The 20,855-nt window shown below is 53.3% G+C and overlaps 5 protein-coding genes across 5 annotated transcripts; 2 read left to right on the top strand and 3 right to left on the bottom strand.

Moving 5' to 3' along the window:
• Positions 1–1,701: 1,701 nt before the first annotated feature.
• Positions 1,702–3,124, bottom strand: J4E92_007140 (uncharacterized protein; the record flags this gene model as incomplete). The annotated part of the gene is made up of 3 exons (XM_051498503.1): positions 1,702–2,411; positions 2,459–3,008; positions 3,056–3,124. 3 exons carry the CDS (start codon positions 3,122–3,124, stop codon positions 1,702–1,704), a joined length of 1,329 nt encoding a protein of 442 aa, XP_051351437.1.
• Positions 3,125–6,397: 3,273 nt separating this feature from the next.
• J4E92_007139 (uncharacterized protein) lies at positions 6,398–7,362 on the top strand (the record flags this gene model as incomplete). Its single annotated transcript, XM_051498502.1, has 4 exons — positions 6,398–6,548; positions 6,645–6,673; positions 6,768–6,911; positions 6,955–7,362. The coding sequence occupies 4 exons, from the start codon at positions 6,398–6,400 to the stop codon at positions 7,360–7,362; spliced, it is 732 nt and encodes a 243-aa protein (XP_051351436.1).
• Positions 7,363–10,421: 3,059 nt separating this feature from the next.
• J4E92_007138 (uncharacterized protein) lies at positions 10,422–12,201 on the bottom strand (the record flags this gene model as incomplete). Its single annotated transcript, XM_051498501.1, has 4 exons — positions 10,422–10,959; positions 11,012–11,180; positions 11,230–11,902; positions 11,965–12,201. 4 exons carry the CDS (start codon positions 12,199–12,201, stop codon positions 10,422–10,424), a joined length of 1,617 nt encoding a protein of 538 aa, XP_051351435.1.
• Positions 12,202–13,625: 1,424 nt separating this feature from the next.
• Positions 13,626–18,408, top strand: J4E92_007137 (uncharacterized protein; the record flags this gene model as incomplete). Its single annotated transcript, XM_051498500.1, has 8 exons — positions 13,626–13,858; positions 13,923–14,207; positions 14,257–14,524; positions 14,575–14,844; positions 14,896–16,428; positions 16,477–16,804; positions 16,860–17,566; positions 17,620–18,408. The coding sequence occupies 8 exons, from the start codon at positions 13,626–13,628 to the stop codon at positions 18,406–18,408; spliced, it is 4,413 nt and encodes a 1,470-aa protein (XP_051351434.1).
• A 481-nt stretch (positions 18,409–18,889) lies between these two features.
• Positions 18,890–20,207, bottom strand: J4E92_007136 (uncharacterized protein; the record flags this gene model as incomplete). Its single annotated transcript, XM_051498499.1, has 2 exons — positions 18,890–20,110; positions 20,169–20,207. The coding sequence occupies 2 exons, from the start codon at positions 20,205–20,207 to the stop codon at positions 18,890–18,892; spliced, it is 1,260 nt and encodes a 419-aa protein (XP_051351433.1).
• Between the last annotated feature and the right edge of the window lie 648 nt (positions 20,208–20,855).

Raw genomic sequence — 20,855 nt, 5'->3', positions numbered from 1 at the left:
CACGGCGATGGGTGTGTTGTTGGAAAATGGCGACAGTTGGTAACTCACCCACTCACCGGTCGAAGACTTTACGCCTTGCATACAGCATGTATGTTCAGCAAGGACAACGCGTTCTAGAATGTGGAAGCCGAGGTATTGGAAATATCTACATCGCGCTAGTCTGTAATCAATGGGAATATGTGACTTGGCTAGACATGTGAAATCGGCCGGATAGCGACCACTTTTCGAATCCATTTAGTCGCTCTATCACGATACTCGTATCCAGGTAATTACTTCCCCAATCTCCGCATCCCGCTCGACCCCCTCTCTCATTTTCCCATCTCCCCCATCAAAGAGATGAGATGAGAACCGGGCCGAAAGCGAAGAACGCACGTTCGCTAAAAAAGAAGATGGAGTAGAAAAATGGGAAATGTACCAAGACCTACTAGAGCAAAGACGCCACTCAACAAGGCAGTTACGCGAGAAAAGAAGGAAGGAGGAAAACAGGGACACGGGTCGGGGCACGGCAGACGGTAGGTAGGAGCCGATTTTGCCGGTCCAGGAACCTGGTTGCGTTCTTCTGTCGACAAATTGCGAGATCGTATCTCGATGTCCTGATTCAACATGAACAGCTGGAGAGCGAAACCTGCAAAATCCATTCTCCATATTCCTCCCGAACCACGCGTCTTTCTCGTAACGTGAGACGTAACGCCCTCCTATCCCCGTTCACCCTTTCCAGTCAACCCCATCAAATCACATTAAGCGAAAACAAGTAAACATACGTTCACACAAACTGGCCTATGTTCACCGCACCGTGAAGCAGGTATTCAACAACCACCCAGGGCTAATCAGCTGCCTAAGTTCCCGCGGCTTCACAACCCGCGCATCCAGTAGCTTCATGTACATGCCGCGCAAGTTGCCACTACCGAGACATCCTTCCAGCCCTATGCATACACGTACATACATACAATCATTCATGTAAGTAAGACTTGGTTTTCTTCTTCTCTGCCTGCTGCAGAGTCTGTTTTGCCCCGTTTGATTCCGTCCAATCACCAGCATGTGACGTCGGGCGTGGCTTACTTGCCTAGTTTCTTGATGTCAGCGCACATTGTTCAGCTGAGTGGCGCTTTGCTGACGACGGACGGCAACTGAGGACTTGGCTTCTTACTGTGCCTCGCCAATTCAAGCCACGGGCGTTCAGGGGGTGAGAACTCTAATCCTTCGTCGCCTTGGGCCATTATAGCCGTAGTCTGTTGTAAGTAGAGTGGTGAAGCGAGTCACTCAGATCTGCGCAGACCATGTCAAATTTGAGAAGGAGTGGATTAGAGAAGAAGTTCGTGATTCTACTATATGCTATGCAATGAGCCCGTAATCCCTGGTACTCATGCTACGTGTCGATCGTTAGGTGTGCCCATTTTGTGTCTATAACGCCCCGATTATGATGATGGTTTACTACAACGCCGCTCGCGTTCCTGGTATGCCAAGCAACCTGTTGCGGCGGAGAGAGTGAATTAAGAAAAACAACAGTAGGTGGGCCTGTCCATGCTCCAAAACCGTACATGCAAAGTACCCAGTGCCCGAATGCTGCCCAGAAGAAGCCCCAGATGTTGCCAGATGATACAAAATTAAACGCTGTAAAAACATCAATGCAGTTGGTGCCGGCACGTTGTTGTGGAGGCGAGGTGGAAGCCGTAGCGAAATTATCATTATCGTAATGAAAAATTAGACTTGTTCGGTAAAGGCTGATTTCCGCGAATCACCGGATGTCCTCCTCTTCTTCTGGAGCTTCTTTGATGTTCTCCGCTCGGCGAGCTCAACCTCCTCAGGGGTGGGTGGCTGGAAGGTGCCCGGCTTCAGGACCTGAAAGCCAGAGTTGACGGAGCGCAGGACGTGGTCATCGCGATCCTGGTTCTGCTCGGTGTTGACTTCGTACGGCACCTGATCGTAGCTGTATTGGTGGTGAGGGCCACGGGGTTCGTAGGTGTCGGGGTAGTAGGGAGCGTTGGGCGCGTAAGACTCGGTCAGGGGAACCGCTTGCCTTGCCTGGTTCGCTGCGTTGCCATCGTGACTCGGTCCGGCAGATACGTCTTCAGCTTGGTCGGCGACAGTAGCTAGCGGAGGAGAAGGTGACTTCTGAGGCATGAAATAGTTAACACCATTGACCGAGGACACTTGGTTGTCCGCCACGCTGGCCCACTCTCCGCTATTACCTGGCTTGCGCACTCGAGGAGTGAGCTGTCCAGTCTCGGCGACGTGGGAGAGGCGGTGGCTGCGGAGGAGTTCGAGGTCGGTCTTGGGGTCAATGGGCTGGTTGGGCCTGAAGTATGCGGACTCGTAGGTGCGGACGTCCTGGCCAGCTGCCATGTAATCGGACTCGTCACTGGTGCGGCGGCTGGAATTGCTTGCAGACTGTCCATGTTGACCGAGGGGAGCTAAGGCTGTTAGCATAGTTCATTCTATTGCGCATGCTGATACTCACGAGAAGTAGCCCCAGAGTTGCGGGTAGCGTAGGGGTTTTCCAGGGCGTTGAGGGCGCTGTTGCGAGAGACATGGTGGTTGCAGTTGCTGCAGCGGGGGCCCTCATGGTTGTGGGGACGAGCAGGAGAAGATGATCGGGAGTCCTGGGTTGAGACGGGCTCAGCGGAGACGGCGCGATCGAAAGAACTGGGACCGCGCGAGCTGTTGCGGCTGGAACCTTGGGCGACTGGCCGGGGCAGCGAGAGCTGCGACTGCGAGGCGTATGGAGGGGCTTCGCTGATGATGGAAGCACGGCTACTGCCAACGGGGGTGTTGGTACGCGAGATCCAGACACCGTCGACCTCAATACCGCTCTGGATTGCGCGGATGCCGAATGGAATCTCGTCCTTGGTCTCCTCGGTCACCTGGGTTACTGGCTGCGCCTCGAGCATCTCCGGAGTGGCTGCGCGTTTGCCTTTGTCCACTTTGCTGTACTTGCGGACCTTGTTCTTGTCGTACCATAGCTTGAGCAGGCCCAGGAAGATGGTGAGTACAATTCCGCAGGCCAGTACCTGTGCAGCGTTAGCAGGCGGAGTCAGCAGTTGGTTGAAGTCCATACGAAAGTCATCTTCTGCCATAGGGCCCAGCTTTGGAAGAACTCATTGCCGTCGGAGGATCCGAAGCCCATGTTTGCGGTGGAGTAGGAGTGATGTCGAGATCAAGGTAAGAATAGCAGGTGGGGCGGAGATGAGATGCAGGCAGGCACACTGTGAGTGACAGCTGTCGGAGAGGAAGGTGCAGACGGGTAGGGCAGTAGCGAATGGGGGGGTTCCTGATTAGATTGGTATCGATAGATGGATCCGGACAAAGAGGTGAGCGGAGCGAGCGACAGGAGTCTAAGGCGCAATATTGGGTACGACGCGGGGGTTTTAAAAACGAGTGTCAAACGTCGAAGACGAAAGGGTGGCACTTAGTGTATCAGACCTGTCATTCACGCAGATGGGTACGGGGAGCGAGTCGGGGGCGGAAGGCACATGGAGCGAGAGACGGGTTGGGAAAGGATTTATTATATTGCATGGAGCGGCTGGAGTCAACTCTCAGACCTAGTGGACCCCCGCTTGAGAAACAACGGGACACGGTCTGCGGTGGTGAAAAGTTGGCTGGGTTGTCTAGGGCAGGCGCTACCCTGTTCGAGCGCTAAGTTAGGCAGGGGCGCTTGCAGGGGTCGAGTGACACGGTGCGGGATGTAGGCTGAAAATAGCAAAGACTTGTGGTACGTTGATTGTTTGAGTCTCAGTGATCGGCCTCGGTATGTGGAGCTATACGAAGCAGAGCTCTCGGACGCCAGGAGGATCGTGAGCCCATCGAGAGCCGCGACGCCGCACGTGTTCGGAGCCCCGGGTGCGTGTAACATGAGGACGGGGGTCTATATCGACGTAAGAATATCGACACAATCATCGACATTGCGGAAGTCAGCCGCTGGGAACCACGCTGAATCCGAGCCATGCTGGTAAGCTAAAAGGGAAGGCCCCAGGGGTATGCGGCTAGCGAGGATGACGAATTACTCTCTATGGACAGGCTCCGAGTGTTTCGAGACATCAGCTCAATATCATACCGTATTAATTCTCAGGTTGAATGATCTTCCGTTCGAGTCGGATGCGACAGGCTTGCCATTCTCAGCGCCTGAAACACGAGGCTGTCGTCACAACTGCACAGCACCATGGCTTTCACACAGCAGAAGCGTCTTCCGCCACTACACGCATCATTAAGTGGGCGTCCAATTTTGGGGCGGGCGGATGGCGGCTTTGGCATGCCGCCGTCGTTGGTTGAGAAGGTCTTCCCACTTTCTTGCCCAAGGCCTTCCACCATTCGTCGCGACTTGGCACTCCTCAAGGTTCATCGTCCGCATCGATCCACCAGAGATGGGTTTTCGCTTCTCCACCATGATGGTTTGATGGCAGCGGGGCACGTCCTTGCTTTCTTTGAGGGCACCAGCACGGCGCACCGCTTCTACTCTGGTGTAACGGTCACTCCCAGCACACCGCTCCCGGCCGGTCCCAAATTCTTTTCTCCAGCGCACGCTTTGGGGTCATCTCGTCGCTCGCCACCATGCCGGGACTGTATCGATTGTCTAGGCGAGCGCGGAATCTTCTACCACTCGCCAGTGCGCACTGATCACACACGATCATTAGTCATACTAACTCTTCTTTTCAGTGCCTTCAAAAAGCATCGTCTCTACACAATTACCCAACGAAAGCCCTTGCCATGATGAACGTGTTGGCCGTATTCAATGTTGGCCCCTCGGTCGGTTCCATTTTTTTCTCCCGGCGTTCAGCCACAAGTCATCGGAAGCCGCTTCTCGTTCTAGAAAATTGGATCATGACGAGACGATGATGGTGATTCCGTCTTGGTGCCTCAGCCAAGGCAAACGATGCACAAGGCGATTTAGTGCTGCAAAGTAAGCCGCGAAATTATTGACTCCCCCTAGTGCTCGTATCCGCGAATCCTTCGTATCCATGCCATCTCATGATCCGAAATCTTCAAATAATGCGCCGGCGCTTTCCAGTTTCTGGGCATTATAATCGCGCTCGTATAAGATTGGGTGCTCCTCACCACAACCGCACAAGTGAACGAGCTTTGTGCTGCAACTAGGCCGCAGTGGTGATCAAGGTGAGGGGAAGCTGCAAGGCATGATTGGCATCTGCTCCATGCACTTCGACAAGCGTCGGTGGGGATGTTTGCCGCATGCGTGTTTGCTTTGCAGGAGTCCAGCCTCGACGCAGCCTTGCGTTGAGCTTTCCACTGACCAACAATTAGCTACTAATGCTCTCTGTATCTAGCGCGATATTGCTGAACAAAAACCATCAATGCGACTACATTCCTACACTTCACCAAGACTGAGTTGACCTGACTACCGTACGCTGATCTTCCGACCCAGTGTCGCGGATACGGCATCTCCAAGTGGTTCATGTACGGCGAATTCCTTCTTCCCATGCGGCTACCGTTAGCAAGTATCCGTAGTATCCGTAGCCAGGGCAAACGGCATCTCAAAACATTCCAAAGTGTTGTCGGGGAGACTCAAGCACCAGACCCTACTTACCGCGGTAGGTCCGTCTCGAGAGTTCGCAGCTACCATTTCATCACATGGATCGCCTGCAGTGTTTACACTCGAAATATCTCATGTAACTTCGCCGGGATCTCGAACGTTGCCGACCTTGCTTACATGGGCACAGCCTCATGTTCCGCACATATTACCCCGGTCACAGATCGAGTAAAGAGGGGCCGACAGCGGTGGAGTCGGCCGTGCGAACTTCGAATCGTGCAGAGGCTGATGGCTGAGGCACAGAAACCATCGTCTTTAACCGCGAAGATCTTCCAATGTTTCGGATATGAGGCGCAACCTCCCGTCGCAGCCTGATTTAGATGAGCTGCCTCATCATCGCATCACACCCACCTAGCGCAAGGTGCCGTAGCGAATGTTCGTGCCAGCGCAAAGGTAAGGATACCGCCGGTGAGCAGTTCTCTAGTCGCGATAACGCAGGTCAGCCTGTGTGAGGTGCAAACAAGCTGTTTTGAGGCGCGGCTGTGGTGAGCTGAGGGGTTCTCTGGTACCTGACTTCCGTCGTGTATGCAGGGATGTCTGATCTGCACCCCAGAGCGTGCCTGGTTCGACAGCTGATGAAATCTCTACAGACAACAGTCAATCAAGTCTGCACATCTGCGACATGACGTCTTTGGTTTTGCGCCATCCTCTCACACGAGGACATTGAATCGGGACTTGGTAGGTGCCGAGGCGATGCCACATTAGGGCAATTGGTTCCTGCCCGATTGGCGCCGCGCAGAAGTCATGATCTCAGCCGCGACCTACCATTCCTCTTCGCCTTTTCAATCTACACCATCCTACTGAAACTCCCCACTCTGTTCTCGTACCGCCTTGTTTGATCCCTAGCGCCCTACCACCATGCCTATCCGCAATCCCTTTCGTCGCGCGGGTGTGCCTGAGGCCGTCGATGAGGCCCAGCGGAGCGCGCCGGAGAACGGTTTCAAGAGCACAGCTGTTTCGGGCGCCGCACCCGTGCAGGTCAAGGACCCTGTCGAGTACAAATTGAGTGGTGAGATTTCCTGCGAATGCGCCTGGGGCTCAAACATGAGCATGTTCCTGGGGCGGCATCAGTGCTTCGGCTGAATGGGCGCTTACACTGTGATAGAAATAAACGACAGCGGCGTGTACCTACCGGTAAGCAATGTCAAGCCCATGTGATTGTGGATGCAGGAGGGGCAGCGACACGCGCGCATGTCATCGAGTGAGACATTGATTGACGTTGCGACAGCCGAGCCCTCAGCAAGAGAAGCCTACCTTCTGGCACTCCAAGTCCAACATCTCGACCACATCTTCAAATCACCGCAGTCTGCTCGCCGAGAACGAGCCGTTTAGCATCTCGCGCGAGAGCTTCGACTCGTACAGGCGGTCTTTTGTATGTTATGCGACCAGTGGCAAGACCCCGCTAATGGATATAGGACATTTCCGCACGCTCCCCAATCCAAGACAATGTCCACGAGACGTACCCCCGCCAGTCGCTCGATGCGCGCCGCTCCGTAGACACCAGACGTTCGCTCGACGTCCGCCGTTCGCGCGCGACACCGCGCTCCTCGATGCAACAACCCCGCCATAGCGAAAGCCACGAACAAGTGCCCGAGGAGGGGTTCGAGGAGGTGGGCCTGAACGACGAGCCGAAGCCGCAGCCAAAGAAGCGCAGCATCTTCTCGCGCTTCGGCGATAACAACAACACCGACAAGACGGAAGAGCGACCCAGCTCGAGCCATCACTTCTCCCTCACAGGCCGGAAGCGCGCTGAGAGCGGGGCAGGCTCGGAGCTCAAGCCTATGCCAAAGCCAGCGGCAGAGGTTGCCGCGGAGGCACGGTGATACATATAGAGGATGAATTATGAATTGCGGGGGATCCAACACCGAAGAGTTGTATCAATGCTCCGGGAGAAACTGTTGGATACCGCATAAACGGCGTTAAGGACTCGGGTGTTTTCTACCTATGCATAACTATCCACATTGAAATGAGGATGTTCTCTATTACGAGACGGAGATTGTAGTCACACACAGAACGACGCGAATCCGTAGATCTCGTATACGAACACGCAGATAACTAATCACGAATTGCTATCGCTCATGACGCTCAAGATCAACTTGTCAAATTTCCCTGACCTCGTGTCTTCAAACTTTGGGCTCGTTAGACTTTCGCAAACTTGGTTGCGTACCCTGTGATTGATGTTCGCTCCTTCCCTGCTAAGGCTAGTCGTTAGTTGGTCCACGTGTGTGACCTTCCATGCTTCGGAATCGGAGGAAGCAGCTCCCGTGGATCGCTCCTTCCGGTCGGTTGCGGTCGATGATGTCATATAACTGGAGTGGTAGTTTGACTCGTAGCAGCTGTGGCTTGAGCGTCGACGGCCGTTGGGGCTGAGTCAACACTGAAAAGTCGTTGTTTTGTTGGGGTTGTTGGTGCGAAACGCGTGTTCAGAATCTTCAGATCGAGATCGGAGTTAGGCACTTGTTGGTTATGGCGGTTGCGCCGTTGGAAGTTGGGGGCTTGGTGTGGCACTGGAGGGACTTGGCGGGGCGGCTCGCTTGTGAGGGTCAGGTGATTTGGAGGCCTAGGGGATAGGGAGATGGTTGGATGGGTGTGGTGGTTGGTTTACGCGGGAGGTGAGGTGGGGAGTAGCTCATGGTTGATCCCACAGGCTGGTGTTTGGTTTTGGTTGGACGTAAAGAAGATAGAGGAGGATTCAGGTACCAGCAGGCACGTGACGATACCAACTGCCGTCATCGACCTGCGTTGAGTCCTTTACATTATATCTCAGAACTACAGGTCTTTGACAATGAGAAGACGTTGTCTGCGCTGATAGCGTTAGCGGTAAGAAAGACGGATGTACCTTACTCAAGGAAAAGACCGGACACCCTGGAGCCTACGTTGACATTCGATTACATACTTTGTTTCTTTCTATGTTAATGTAGGCTCTAGAGGGTCGATTCTTTTCCTTGCATGAGGTGAATGACCATTGGTGAGGCCTCTTTTGGACTTCTCATCGCTGGTTGTTTGCTGCCTGGTCTGTGCGTTTGTTAGCGCAGGCTCGATATATACAACTTTTTGCCCGTCGCTCCTTTGCTCCTCGCCGCGAAAATTTCGTCTCTGTCACATATCCTGATGATGTGACAGTCGGCGCTTTGTTCGTTGGTCACGTTTACTTGTAAACACCTCGTCGCTCTTAACTGTAGCGCCCCGGTACTGTGCTCTACGCTGTAGCACGTCTGGGTTCACAATCCCTTTGGGTGCGTCTACTTGCCATGCGGGTAGATTCCCTCTCTAGACGGTTGCACGGTTTCGTTAGTCCTTGTGGCTCGACTCCGGTTTCTTCATACTCCTTTTGGAGCCCCAGTGCTGAGCTCTTCACTGTAGCTCCTGGGATCACATCCACTTTGGGCGCGTCTACTTGCCTTGTGCGGTAGATTCCCTCTTAGCCGGGTGCACGGCTTCGTTAGTCCTTGTGGCTCGATTCCGTTTTCTTGATCCCGCATGTCTCATCGACATGCATCTGCTCCTTTTGGAGCCCCAGTCCCTAGGTAACATCTGTCAACCCACAAACTTGTGTTGATATGCATGAAGTCGGGGAGGATATCAAATATCACGTAATTATTGCTGCACACTCAGCTTTGATTGCGACAGTCAAACTAGGAAGTTTGCGCTGTGCTCCGCTGCGGAGTAGTTAGCATTTGGCCTCGCCCTCTCTGATACACACTTATCAGAGTCCATGGGCAATAGCGGCGGATCAGTACCACTGCCTCGGTAGACACCCGTATCCGCCATTCCAGGATTCACACGCGAACAGATCTGGATTCTCCGCGGCAAGGAACTCGACGATCTTTGTCTGCGAGACCTTCGGAGTAAGGTAGCCCGACATTCCAGGTATATCCGCTGGCGGCAAAGCCGCTGCATCAGACTTCGCATTCGGAAGGAAAGCCTATGAAGCGATGACTATCGCCTTCACACTCGTTTCATAGTCTGCCCACCAGTCTTGCAGCAAATTCTTGACGATCGAGGACGACGAAGAGATATGCGCTGCGGCAAGAACAAGGATATCCCATGCGCCGACCTGTTTAGCAACATTCTGCATTGCAGTCTCGTCGGTTGCTGAAACGGAGAAGACCATGCAGTCTAACTTGCTGTCACCAATTATTTTCCCGATTCCTTGAAGGTTCGACTCACTACGTCCGATTAGGATCACTCTTGCTGCATGTGCTTTGGCAAAGGCGAGAGCGGTCGAGCGACCACTACCCCTACCGGCTCCGGTTATGATGATTGTTTTTCCTATCTTGCGGAGATTGGGATTTGATGGGTCGACGCCGGCGTAGGACTCATTGTGCCAGGTTGCTGTGGGAGATGGAAATGGAGGCTGCATTGTTACTGGGAAGTGGACCGCACGCGATGTATTGAGGAAGGAGGCTGGTGTCGGAACTTTTGGGAGGCTTTGTGTGGGGAAGTCCGTAGAGCGTGTAGTTTGGGGGCGTAATTGTGATATTCTGAAAATATGCTCAATTGTTCAAGGAATGAATTCGTATAAGGTCAATGTGTTCTCGGATAAGCTGACTGGTGGATGTACCGCATGTTGTCTGGTGCATAGCGTCAGTGGAGCGGGCAACGAGAGCTTGTACAGGATAGCCAAAGTACTGATATGAGGTGGGGTAGGCCTGAGCTGATATGTCCAGTATTCTGCCCTGCGCCTTTATATACCCGGAAATCCTTGGTGAGGGTTAACTGGTGGACGCAATTCGAGATTCTCCATTCAAAAAGTAAACCACACATCTCTACCCTAAAACAGCTATGATACAGACATGCGAATATTAATATATACACCCAAAGGTCACCGAAGCGATCCATCGCCCCTTTAAGGTCGAGCTTCGTTGACAGTTTGCCCTCGTTATGTGTGTGGAGTGTAGGGAAAGCCTGTGGGATCCGTCGCTGGCATCTGGCTAATGTCGCCATCACCCCCACCACCAAGATCCCACCAATCAGTCTGCCAATTCCGCGTGACAAAGTCATTCTCAAGCCCCCTCAAGAAGCCGAGAGATTGGAAGTCGCCATCCATATTCGCGGTGTAGTCCGGCATCGATGAAAAGGCCGACATGTCAATGTCTGGGAGTTCGCTGGCCATCAAGTTCTGGATCGTATCGAAACTTGTCGGCGGCATGTTCATCCCTTGAGCAACGCTGTCGCTGGAATCCACGGTGGCTGGGCCTCTGCGTCTCTCATCTTGTAGACTCCGCGAGACCCTGTTCAGTGCATTGATCGTCTTGGCAAACGGTATCAAGTCCTGACGCTCTGCGCAGCTTTGCGCCATGGCGACGCCGATCGTCTCGAGAGATTGTATATCGCTTTCGCAATCATCTGGATTGGTACATGCCACAATGTGTTCGTAGAGTGTGAACACGACGCAGAAAGGGTAGAGCGTTATGAAACTGGGCCAAGTCAGCGGATGCTTGGCGCGAAGTAAAGAGAGTGGCGGCTTACTGATTCGTGATACTCTTAAACTTAGCGTTGAGGTTAATATCCGCATAAAAGTCAAGGATAATGCTCAAAACTCTTCGTGCGGCTCTGAGGGTGATGTCCTTAGGTCCGGGTCTCGTTCGGTGCTGTTGTACCAGCCTCTGAATACCGATGATAGTCGCATATATGTTCACTGAATTTGGGGTCAGCTCAATCTTAGCTCATTGCCGCACTTTACCTACTGATGTGATCTGCAAGAAGACAGCGAACATCATCTGTAGTCTCTTTGCCGTTCATCACCTCCTCCAATCTCCATTCGCTGATGAGGTCTTCCATTTGCGAACAAGCTTCGTCAGCCTTTTGGACACAGCTGTTGCGATCGTGTGGCGGGTTTTCGTCAATGTAACCGATCGCCTCTACGGTCAACAGGGTATATCGCACCCACACGACACTGATGGTAACATGGAGCGCCGAAGGATGCATGTTGTCGGGACGAAAGAGTAGGGGCGGGCGGACCTTGTTTGGAGACCATCGCAGAACAGTGGGCTTCCCATAGAACAAACGGAAGAACGTGTCGATGGAGACAACGTACCAGTACGTGTAGCGACCAACATCTCTCTCGGTTTCCTCTTCGAAGGACTTTGCCGGAACCGTGTCTAGCCGATCTATTCCGATCGACTTAATGTGTTGGCATGACTTGCAGTGGAACTTCCATGCCAGTTGGTAGTCGTGAGTAGTCATGGCCGTCCATGCTGAGAGGGCTGCAATATGTACGTCCATATTCGTATCACCTGGAGATGCGAGCCAAGCAGGTACGCTCTCGAGCATCTTCATGTATGCCTTCGTCGTAAGATCTCCTCCCGGGCCGTCAGTCAGCTGCAGTCCATAAAACAGAGCATTGTAGCTTGAAGCCACCTAAAGTCAGCACGTGGCACACAACCTCAATAGGCATAGGGTGCTTACTACATAACGCGGACCACGGGATCGATGTTGACGTAAGGAGACTTGATGATATCGGGAAGCGCGTAAAGGAGGTCAGTATCGATCACGGAACGAGAAAATGCATCTGGCGCAAGCATTGAGCTCATGACGGAGATAAAGCCGTCAATACACGTCCGCGCTTCTGCGGAGGATAGGTTCAGATCCGCGCTGTGCGTCTCAGTGCGCACCCTCAACTTTCCAAGGTCTTCGAGCGCTTCGTTGAGAGACAGCATTGCGTTGTCGATGCTTGGTGTTGGTGTCGAGACTGGGGTAGCCTTGTGTTGGAAGCTGCGTCTTGTGTCCGTCGCAAGTCGGTAGATCTATCATGATTAGCTGTGATGATAGTTGAGAAGATTTTCGAAGGCGCTCGTGTGTGCTGAGTCGTGTGCCGATGGCTCCTCATATGAAGGGATGCGTTTTTGAAGCTGTATCGCCGACCCCAACCCTTTGCCGCTATATGTACCTCATGTGCTTCGTAACACAGTAGAAGAAAAGACATCGTAAGTCCGCATGGGATGTTTTGACAGGACGTTGACCATGTGAAATGCTATGGATACCTTCGGGGAGGTCGAGATATCAAGACAAAACGCAGCAAACACGAGCGCCTCCGGTTGTGGCTGTTATTACCCATGAATCCTGGCCATCAGCCACATTTAATGAGGCCTCGGGTGAAGGCACCGGAGTGCTCTTTCGGATACTATCGCGTCTGGGCACGACTTCGGATACAGATGACGAACGATCATCACCAGCGTCGCTAATTTGCTTCTCTAGTTGTTCTAGTCGCTGGCTGAGATGCTGTACGACAGCCTTCTGGTGGGCATGGCGCGGGCGTTGTCTGCGCTCTACATAATGGCATTCTTCCTTGGCGGCAATACATTGATGGCAAATCGGCTCTGCTTTGTCGCATTTGATCTTCTTTCGTTTACAACGAAGACACTTCAATGGCAGCTTAGCAGATGGTTTGTTCCCGCGGACGTAGGTTTAGGGCAGGTACCTACGGCAAGCTTCATCGTCATCTTAAAAGCGTTCGCTAAAAGCACACCGAATTTCCGGAAAAAGGGTTGCGCGCGACAGCGGAATTTTCGGCGGGCGGAGTCCCGGGGTCTCGCGCATAGAAAATAGATAATGTGATCGATCCTTCGTAGAGGGTGGAGATGGAGGCTTGTTGCAGCACGGAGCCCGAGGGCTTCCACGGACTTTCGGCCTTTGCCGAATGTCCGCACCCTGCACGTTTCAGGAACCAACAGCAGCCCTGGACGCGAACGCTCACCTCGACTCATTCGCGCCAAGATTGCCGAAGACAACTGTCTGCAATCATGGCATCTGGGCATGGACTTCCGGTACTTTCGAGGCAGGAACTTACATCATCCACAGTCGTAAAGGCATGGATCGCAAAAAAGCATCGTATGATATAAGGTAAATCTACCAGGGCTACGGGCTCTGTCAAACATCGCCATCTCAGATCTCCCCCTGCTCACACTTAGCGAGCGCTAATCGATCTGTTCACGGGCTCCCAACCGTACGTATCCTCGTGCATACACCCCAGTTGAGGACATTGACTAATGTTGTTCGTGACCACTAGGAACCAGGCATACCTGGATTGACGCATTCACCTGGTCGCAGTTTCCCCGAAGTTGGACCTGCCTTTCTGACCAGCATGTCGGCCGCATTAGGCTTTATAGAAGCGCAAGCGACGAACGAAGAAGCACGTGTTGACCGCGTAGATCTGAAGTCGGACGCTAGCTCTAGTCTCACAGGAGTTGACGACGAGACCAAAGTTCGACAAGAAGCACAGCGTGATCGAGATATCCACGAGCTCGTGCGCAAGTTCACAACACAGTCTGAACAGCAACATTTTGGCTCGCCCTTCGCCGAAGATGCACATGGGGGGTTAGTAATATTCATGTACGAACTGTATGTGAGACAAATACTGACTTCGTACACTCATCTTTAGGCTTGATCCCAGGAGCGACCAATTCCGTGCCAAGGATTGGGCCCGCTCGTTCTATAACTTGCGTTATAGTAGCGAGGAAACCATTCCTCGCGTAGCAGGTGTTGCTTTCAAAGGCCTGAATGTCTGGGGCAAAGGCTCACCAACCGATTTTCAGTCGACAGTGGGTAATACCATATTGAAACTTCCTTCGCTATTCGGCAGAGGCACGCAGAAGATTGAGATCTTGCGAGATCTTGATGGGTTGCTCCTTCCTGGAGAGCAACTATGTGTCTTGGGACCACCTGGGTATGTTTGACTGTTGTCGTGTTTGGTGACACCGACTAACGATCAATAGATCAGGATGTTCCACACTCTTGAAGACTATCGCAGGCGAGACTCATGGCTTCCAAGTCAGCCCTGACTCGTATCTCAACTACCAAGGAGTACCAGCAAAGGACATGAACACCGTGTTCCGCGGGGAAGCTATCTATACCGCTGAGGTTGACGCGCATTTTCCCCAGCTGAGCGTTGGTGACACGCTTTACTTCGCGGCTCTGGCTCGAGCACCTCGTGTCATTCCTGGTGGCATCAGTCGTCGGCGCTATGCCGAGCATCTTCGAGATGTACGTACTCCAATTTGGACTCAACCGGTACGATTACTGACTCTTGACAGGTTATCATGGCCATGTACGGCATCTCGCACACGGTCAACACACGCGTTGGCAATGACTTTGTACGAGGCATCAGTGGCGGCGAGCGCAAGAGAGTGACGATCGCTGAAGCATCTCTCAGTTTTGCCCCGCTTCAACTATGGGACAACTCGACTCGTGGACTTGATTCTGCTAATGCTGTGGAGTTCTGTAAGACACTCCGAACCCAGTGCGACGTCTTTGGGGCAGCATGTGTCATCGCCATTTACCAAGCTCCACAAGCCGCGTATGAGGTAAGCTATCGCATGGTTACATGAACAAATAGCAATGCTAATTCCCCACAGGTTTTCGACAAAGTGACCGTACTTTACGAAGGCCGACAGATCTACTTCGGACCAGCAAACGAAGCACGCGCATATTTCGAACGCCTTGGCTTCGAATGCCCTGCCTCCCAGACTACGCCCGACTTCCTTACATCAATGACGTCAGCCTCTGAGCGCCGTATCAGGCCAGGCTTCGAAGGCAAAACACCGCGTACCTCCGACGACTTTGCTCGATGCTGGAAAGAAAGCCCCGACCGTCAACGGCTATTGCAAGCGATAGAGGAATACAACAACACGTGTCCCCTCAAAGGCGAGCAACACGAACGCTTTGCGCTTTCGAGAACCCTGGAGAAATCGAAGAAGCAACGGCAGAAGTCACCCTACACCCTTTCCTACTGGCGACAGATTCGTCTTTGCATGTGGAGAGACGTGCAGAGGCTGAAGAACGATCCGAGTGTGCCTCTAACGATGCTTGTCGTCAACTTCTTCGAGGCGCTCATCATAGCGAGTATCTTCTACAACCTACCCCAGTCCACGGCCTCTTTCTTCAAGCGCGGTGGAGTCTTGTTCATGGTGGTGCTGCTCAATGCCTTCGGGTCGATGCTCGAAATCATGAACCTCTACTCCAAACGCACTATCGTCGAGAAGCACAACCGATATGCCCTTTATCATCCATCGGCAGAGGCCCTGTCTTCCATGATCGTGGATCTACCATACAAGATCACCAACAGTCTCGTGGTGAATACAACGCTCTACTTCATGTCCAACCTACGCCGAGAACCCGGTCCGTACTTCTACTTCTTGCTCGTTGGATTCACCACCGGCCTTTCGATGAGCATGTTCTTCCGCCTGTTCGCCTCAATGACAAAGACTCTTTCACAAGCACTTGCTCCGAGCTCTCTCATCCTGATAATGCTTGTGCTCTATACAGGATTTGCTATTCCAATCCAGTATATGAAGGGATGGGCGGGTTGGTTCCGATGGATCAATCCAGTTGCATATGGCTTCGAAAACGTCATGGTCAACGAGTTCCATGGTCGCACATTCGCTTGTTCATCTTTCGTACCTTCTGGCCCATCATACGAGAACGTCGCCCCCGAACAGCGAGCGTGTGCTGTGCAAGGTTCTCAACCGGGCCTCGATTACGTCAACGGCACTGCATACGTCGAAACTGCCTTTCAGTATCAGTACAGCGAGCGATGGTCCAACTATGGCATCATCATTGCTATCACTTTCATTCTATTCCTCGCACATCTCGTTATGAGCGAGTTGGTTGCTTCCGAGCGGTCCAAGGGCGAAGTTCTAGTCTTCCGTCGATCCAAAATGAAGAGCACGGCCAAGAAGCAGAGCGTGGACGAAGAGAATGGCGGAGCGACCGTTCACGAGGGCGAGAAGATCAGTCGCAACAGTGAGCCCGAACCTGGAATGCAGAAGCAGGTGTCTATCTTCCATTGGGAGAAGGTCACCTACGAAGTCCAGATCAAGGGAGAAACCCGCAAGATCCTAGACGGTGTGGACGGCTATATCAGGCCCGGTACACTGACAGCTCTTATGGTATGATGTTCAACACACTCAATTAGGATCCCAGCTAACAAGTCTTAGGGCGTGTCAGGCGCAGGCAAAACCACATTGCTCGACGTGCTCGCAAGCCGAACAACCATGGGTGTCATTGGCGGCAACATGCTTGTCGATGGCCGCCAGCGAGACGACAGCTTCCAGCGACAGACTGGCTACTGCATGCAACAAGACATCCACTTGGACACATCCACTGTGCGAGAGGCGCTGGAGTTCTCAGCATTGCTGCGTCAGCCGCCTGAGTACGGACGCGAAGAGCGGCTAGCCTACGTCGACCACGTGATTCGCCTTTTGGACATGGAACAGTACGCCGATGCCGTGGTCGGAATCCCAGGATCCGGACTCAATGTTGAACGTAAGCACTCCAATACTGCAACTTTGCTTCTACGAGCTTCGCTAATTTCCAACAGAACGTAAGCGCCTCACAATCGGCGTTGAGCTCGCCGCTCGTCCTAAGCTATTGCTCTTTCTCGATGAGCCTACATCCGGTCTCGACAGTCAGACTTCATGGTCCATCTGCGATTTGATGGAGAAACTGACTCGTGATGGGCAAGCAATCCTGTGCACAGTCCATCAGCCCTCGTCTCTTCTGTTCCAGCGTTTCAACCGACTCCTTCTCCTAGCTAAAGGTGGAAGAACCGTCTACTTCGGCGAGATCGGTCGCGGCTCCGAAACTCTCCTCGATTACTTCACGCGTAACGGCGCATCAGCATGCCCTCCTGGTACCAACCCTGCCGAGTACATGCTCGCAGCGATTGGCGCGGCGCCAGGTGCAAAGACCGAGATCGACTGGCCTACAGTTTGGAAGAACAGCAAAGAGTACATGCATCTTCAGACCGAACTAGCCGATCTCAGGGAGCTTGCCAATCGGCCCTCTGCTGTCATGGACTCAACCGACGCCAGCCACCAGGTCTTCGCTGCCTCGTTCATGGATCAGCTCCGCGCTGTAGCCATGCGATGCGCGCAGCAGTATTGGAGAACCCCTTCATACATCTACTCGAAGGCCATTCTGACAATTGGCTGCTCACTGTTGATCGGTTTTTCCTTCTTTGGAAGCGAAAACACGATGATGGGCCTCCAGAACCAAATGTTTGGTGTCTTCATCTTCCTCTTCGTCGTACGTAAAACCTTTTACAGCCAACGTTGTATACGCACTAACAACCATCCTAGGTAATCCAACTAATCTACCAAATCATGCCAATGTGGATCTCGCAGCGCACCCTCTACGAAGCCCGCGAGCGTCAATCAAAAACCTACGCCTGGCAAGCCTTCGTCCTCTCCAACATCTTCATCGAGCTAGCCTGGAATGCCTTCATGGCCATCTTCTGCTTCCTAGTATGGTACTACCCCGCCGGTCTATACCGCAACGCAGAAGCCACAAACACAGTCAACATCCGCGGTTTCCACGCCTTGCTCATCGTCGTCGCCGTCTTCATATTCGCAAGCACACTCGCTCATCTGCTTATCGCTGGCTCGCCGAACGAGGAGATCGCTGGTGCACTCGCTACGTTGGTTACGATTATGCTGTACGCTTTCTGCGGCATCCTCGCTGGTCCTAACGATCTACCCGGTTTCTGGATCTTCATGTACCGCGTTAATCCGTTCACATACCTGGTATCGAGCTTCATGTCGACGACGCTGGGTCAAGCGCCTGCCTACTGCGCGGACTCTGAGTTTCAAACTTTCTTTCCGCCGCAGGGTCAGACGTGTGGCGAGTACATGTCTGAGTATATTGAGATGGCTGGTGGCTATCTGCGTGATTCGCAGGCGACGCAGCAGTGCAGCTTTTGTCAGATGGACTCGACGAACCAGTTTTTGCAGCGTATTCATGCGGATTGGGATACGCGCTGGAGGGACTTTGGGCTGCTTTGGGTTTATGTTGGGTTTAATGTGGCGGCGGCGATTTTCCTTTACTGGCTCTGCCGTGTACCCAGGACGAAGAAGGAGAAGAGCGCTTAGGCGATCGGGCACGTTGTGTCGTGGTCGTAGCTGACCTTGTACTTCATCGGGGATTGACGTGCAGTCAATGGTTTCTTCTTTTTCCTTCAATCTTTTTCTGGGAAAGGTACTTTCATTGTCCGATACCCAGCCACAAGGCTCGCCATGTCACGGAAACATGGATTCCTTCTTATTCAAACCTTAGATCTTAGTAATCAGTATTCCAACACAAGGTCTCGACTGGTCGCTCTCTTACGATATATTGTTGATATTTTTGAACGTACTGAGGTACCTGCTATTGCATGCGATATACCCATGGTGCACCGCCTCGCGACGTATACACCATCTCGCCAACAATCTTTCCTGACCGTCCACAACACACCGCAAAAGGCACCAAACCCCGTTAACGCCAAGGCTAAACTTCAATATCTATCCCTAAACCCGCTCTGACCAGCAGCAATGCAACAAATCACCCCCAAAACACATTTTGTCGCGACCCTGCTCATTCAAACGCACTCAGATCCAATGGCACACTGCTGCCCCGTCCAGCGCGGTATCTCTTCGGTCCGCCGGTGAATTCTCTTGGTCTTGGGAATTGCCCTTCGTCCTGGAATCTCCATCTCAAATCGTGAATGGGCCTGATTCTGCCCTTTTCCCTTCCTCCAGCATGCGAGCTGGTCGGACTCTTAATGCTTGATCCGCCGTTTGACAAAGTGTATGAGCTTGAATCCATCATGGATCGCAGCGGTGTTTGCGAGGCGGGTCGGCTGAGCGGTTGGCTGGGTGGTGGAGAAGGCGCGGGTGCGCTCGGCGGTGCTGGTGGGGGAGCAGCAGGCGATGTGCGACTGAAGGCGTTGCGCGCGGCTGTTTCTGCGAGCGACGGCGCGTGCCCGTTCGAGGGTGGGGGCGGTGGTGGAGGCATAGGAGGCGCTGAATTGTATTTATATGGATCGTACTCGTCGTCGTCGTCTTGCGCGCTCGATGGCGGGGGAACAGAGGGTGGCGGCGGCGGTGGAGGGGTCGCTCGTGGTGCTGGCGAAGGTGGTAGTGGTGGAGGAGCAGGTGGTGCTCCAGTTGGTCGAGGAGACGTCGAGCTCGGGGGTAACGGCGGAGGAGCAGGCGGCGCGGATCCTGGGAGAGGTGGTGCCCGGGCAGGTGGTGCAGCGAGACCTGATGGCTTTCGAGAGGAGGGCGGTGGCATAGGAGGCTTCTTTCCAATCGGTGGAGGCGGCTTAGGCTTCCCGCTTATACTTGAGGCTACCGAGTTGGGCCTTGAGTCCTGGCCCCGGAGCGCATTCATCCCTGGTCGCATACCTGGAATCGGAGGCCCAGGAGGTGCTGAAGGAGGAAGTCCAGGCGGTTTGGGTGCTGCTCCTCGAGGGGCTGAAGCTCTGTTCGATTCGGGGTCTGACAGATAAGGCGCCTGGTCCTCTGCGCCTGTCTTGACACCGCCTGCTTTTCTAAGCTTCGGCATACCTCCAGCGAATATGCCCGCTAATTGTGGTGCCGAAGCCGGTACACTCCCTCCATCTCCATTGTCGCTGTTGGCTCTTGCTCGGTTTGCCCCTCCAGGAACGGCCGGAGCTCCAGGAATCTTGGGCGCGCCCATGGGTGCTGCTGCAGGTCCGTCGCTGACTTTGCCGACTATAGGGGAGGATCGATCGTTGATTTGTGTCACTTTCTTCAGTCGTGCGCCCTTTGTAATGTCGCCCAAAAGTGCTCCCTGTGACGCGTTAGCCCGGGTTCCACGTAGTGCAGGTGTCCCTGTGAATGTGACGAACTCTGCCTGCACCCGGCGCTGGTGCTTTCATCCCTCCCATTGGCGGCGGAGCCGGTGGCATGCCCCTTCCCTTCCCAGGCATGGGAGGCGGTGGTGCTGGATTCGGTGTCAGTACATGTCGCATGTAGTACGGAGAGGAGCATTGACATACGAGGAGGCGGCGGCGGCATGATGACGTTTTGTATCGCAGTTCAATCTGGTGTATTCACGCTTTTCTGTTGTTGGGTAGGAGAGGGTGCGCAGACTTTGCTGCCTGATCGCGTGCGTTGGGCGTGTGAAGAGTGGAGTGTCATACTGAACGGATGGTTCGAGCATCCCAAGGCTCCTTACGTCAGCTGTGGCTGTGAGCATTGTGGCGGCGCATGTGGCGTTTCTTGCGGGGTAGTGAACCAGCAACTCCACCGCTTCTACTGTGATCTACGCTTCTCTCTCTAGTCATTGTTCTGCGCTCCACACGTGACAAGTAAAACATTTCTTTTCATTGCTGTCTACTGTACTTTTGTCGTTCTGAGATTAGGCCTAGGTATCTTCTTAGATCTTCCAAGGTTCTGTCTTAAGCTTTCGGCTTTCCAAGGTTGTCTTCGAATACGCACTAAAAAACTCAACCTCGGGAGGTAAATACGTTTTCACAGCTTTGCACAATCTTCACAGACCCTATGGGAGACTGAGATAAATCATGCTCGCACAC

This window comes from Alternaria infectoria (genome assembly GCF_024043175.1).
Source record: "Alternaria infectoria strain BMP 0036 chromosome Unknown scaffold_11, whole genome shotgun sequence".
Lineage (NCBI taxonomy): Eukaryota > Fungi > Ascomycota > Dothideomycetes > Pleosporales > Pleosporaceae > Alternaria > Alternaria infectoria.
This window is presented reverse-complemented; position numbering and strand designations above follow the sequence as displayed.